General features: G+C 30.5%; 1 protein-coding gene across 1 annotated transcript in view; it reads left to right on the forward strand.

The window, feature by feature from the left end:
* The first annotated feature begins 543 nt into the window (after positions 1-543).
* LOC138865127 (uncharacterized) overlaps positions 544-3,372 on the forward strand; it is a 3,524-nt gene continuing 695 nt past the window's right edge. The window contains exons 1-2 of the mRNA XM_070134488.1: positions 544-559; positions 753-806. Coding sequence (XP_069990589.1) covers positions 544-559; positions 753-806 — 70 coding nt within the window. The remainder of the gene's footprint in view (positions 560-752; positions 807-3,372) is intronic.

Here is a 3,372-nt window from a genome sequence, read left to right on the forward strand (position 1 = left end):
AAGTGTGTATATATGAAATATGTGACCCCTTAGAAAATACGTAATGTGGAGAGACACACTATAATGCCAAATGTGCAGCTCGCATGCTATTACTTAAACCTTGTCGTATTTCTCAATCAGCTTTAACTTACGTGTAGTATTTGTGTATTTTCCTCCTTCTTTCATATCTGTGTTATTAGCATATATCAGTTAATATGTTTCATTAGTCTGATGCTTGTTGTCTTAGTATTATATAAAGTCTATCTGGGAACTGAACTGCTTAGGGCATAAGTTCTGCATGGCGCTTCAATGCCCTATCACACTAGCCCTTTCTCCGTCAGTTTCTTGGGTTCCGTCTGAATTTGAGGCTTTCCGCAAGGATCGTCTACAAACGGAACGCATCCCAGACTAAGACGGTTACGACCGTTTCCGTCTGACCAATTTCCGTGTTGATCTTGTGCTATTCATAAATTAGATAGGATGAGTGAATGTAAAAATATGCTAATATTTTAGAACATTCGTATATACAATATACATCATCACATTTCTTTAAAATAACGTCATATGTATGAGAATGCTCGTGTGATTCCCGGGACCTCACTCTGATAGCGCCAAGTTTGTTTACATGATTTTCATACGAAGTTCATTCGGAAACGCAAAAAATTGACGGAAAAAGTGCTAGTGTGATAGGGCCTTGAGGCGAGACGTTCTGACTGATGGCTTGCATTTTGATCCTTTTGTTCTCTGCACTTTAAGCTTAATATACTCTGCAGGGATATGCTGGATTATTTGGACCTCCTGCACGGTTCTCTTCAAATCAAGACATAGTGAGTCGCAACAATAAATTTCGTGTAAGTACATAAATAAAATGCAATTTCGTGTTGAAATAGATGTATACGTGTACCTATATATATTCATATAGAATGAGTAGCCGCAAAAAAAAAAAAAAAAAAAAAAAAAATATATATATATATATATATATATATATATGTGTGTGTGTGTGTGTGTGTGTCTGTGTGTGTGTGTGTGTGTGTGTGTGTATGTGTGTATATATATATATATATATATATATATATATATATATATATATATATATATATATATATATATTTACATATATAGATAGATAGATAGACAGATAGATAGATAGATAGATATAACTATCCCTTCTTCCAACGTAGAACCAACAATTTTATTATGGGAATCAGAGGGGAAAAAATAAAAAAAATGGAAAATTTCTACCTTTTCACCCATCACCAAATTATAATAATGACAATAAGATAAATGAAATATCAAAGATATAAAGATAAAGATGAATCGTATTCATATTGATAAATGTAGAAATGGTATGAAAGAGAATGAATATTTTCACAATACAAGAGATGTATTTAACTGGATGTATATTTCTGACAGAGATATATATTCGAAACCGATTAAATACATATCTTGTATTGTAAAGATAATCTTTCTCATTCATACCTTTTTTCTACAAGATAAAAATAATTTTCGATGACCTTCACACGAAAGGAAACCTGAACTATCACAGGAGGATTCAATTCAATACAAAAATTAATTCTTGAGATGAAGACTTACAGACATGACATTCACATTAATTATTATGTTTAATGTTCTGATGCAAGCGCCTAGGAGTTCAGCAATGAATGTTAAAATTTATTTACTCCTTCTTTTGATTAAAGATTTCTGATTAACTTATATGAAAAAGTGATAATCTAACAAGAGTTTTTTTCACTCTAGCAATATTGATATTACTTTATTTCTTATTTTGCTGTTTTTGTTGTTACCATTATTATTGTTGTTGTTAATGTTAATAATCATATTATCATTTTTATTCTTCTCATTATTATATTTTTTGTTATTGTTATGATTATTATGATTATCATTTTTATCACTATTATTATTATCCCATTATCTTAATTATTTTATTTATCATCATCATCATCATCATCAACATCATTATCATCATCATGTTTAATACTATTATCATTATGGTTAATGTTTTGTTCTTGTTGCTGTTGTTATTATTATTATCAATAATATTATTATCATTATTGTTATCATCATTAATATTGCTAGTATTATTATTATTGTTACTGATATTTTAGTATGATTATCATTACTATTATTTCAATATTATTATAATTACTATCATTATTGCTATTATTTATATTATTATTATTTTGTTGTCCATGTTGTAATTGTAATTGTTATTATTATAATATTATCATTATTTTTATTATTATCATTATTATTATCATTAGTAGTAGTAGTAGTAGTAGTAGTAGTAGTAGTAGTATTGTTATTATTATTATTATTGTTACTTTTATATAAATATTCTTCTTCTTCTACTTCTTTTTCTTCTTATTCTCCTTCTTCTACTTCTTTTCCTTCTTCTTCTACTTCTACTACTTTTTCTTCTTCTTCTTCTTCTTCTTCTACTACTTTTTCTTCTTCTTCTTCTTCTTCTTCTTCTTCTTCTTCCTCTTTTTCTTCTTCTTCTTCTTCTTCTTCTTCTCTTCGTCTTCTTCTTCCTCCTCCTCCTCTTCTTTATCCTCCTTTCTTACTCTCTGTCTCTCTTTCTTGAGATAAGAGACAGGTGAAAATAAATTATCGAGTGAATTGGTCTTTCCTTCTCCTCCTTCTTCTTCTTCTTCTTTTTCTCCTTCTCCTACTTCTTAATTTTTGCCTTCCCCTTCTTCTTTTTCTCCTTCTTCCTTTCTCTCTGTCTCTCTTTCTTGAGATAAGAGGGAGGCGAAAATAAACCCTCGAGCGTTTTCTTATTATTTTTATTATTATTCCTCTTCTTTATTCTTTATCTCTGTCTCTCTTTCTTGAGTTAAGAAACAGTTGAAAATAAATTCTCGAGTGTATTGGTCTTTCCTTCTTCTTCTTCTTCTTCTTCTTCTTCTTCTTCTTCTTCTTCTCTTCGTCTTCTTCTTCCTCCTCCTCCTCTTCTTCATTCTCCTTTCTTTCTCTCTGTCTCTCTTTCTTGAGATAAGACACAGGTGAAAATAAATTCTCGAGTGAATTGGTCTCTTCTTCTTCTTCTTTTTCTTCTTTTTCTTCTTCTTCTTCTTCTTCTTCTTCTTCTCTTCGTCTTCTTCTTCCTCCTCCTCCTCTTCTTCATTCTCCTTTCTTTCTCTCTGTCTCTCTTTCTTGAGATAAGACACAGGTGAAAATGAATTCTCGAGTGAATTGGTCTTTCCTTCTTCTTCTTCTTCTTCTTCTTCTTCTTCTTCTTCTTCTTCTTCTTCTTCTTCTTCTTCTTCTTCTTCTTCCTCTTCTTCTTCCTCCTTTCTTTCTCTCAGTCTCTCTTTCTTGAGATAAGAAACAGGGGAAAATAAATTCCTGAGCATATTGGTCTTTCCTTCTCCT

This window comes from Penaeus vannamei, chromosome 20, assembly GCF_042767895.1.
Source record: "Penaeus vannamei isolate JL-2024 chromosome 20, ASM4276789v1, whole genome shotgun sequence".
NCBI lineage: Eukaryota > Metazoa > Arthropoda > Malacostraca > Decapoda > Penaeidae > Penaeus > Penaeus vannamei.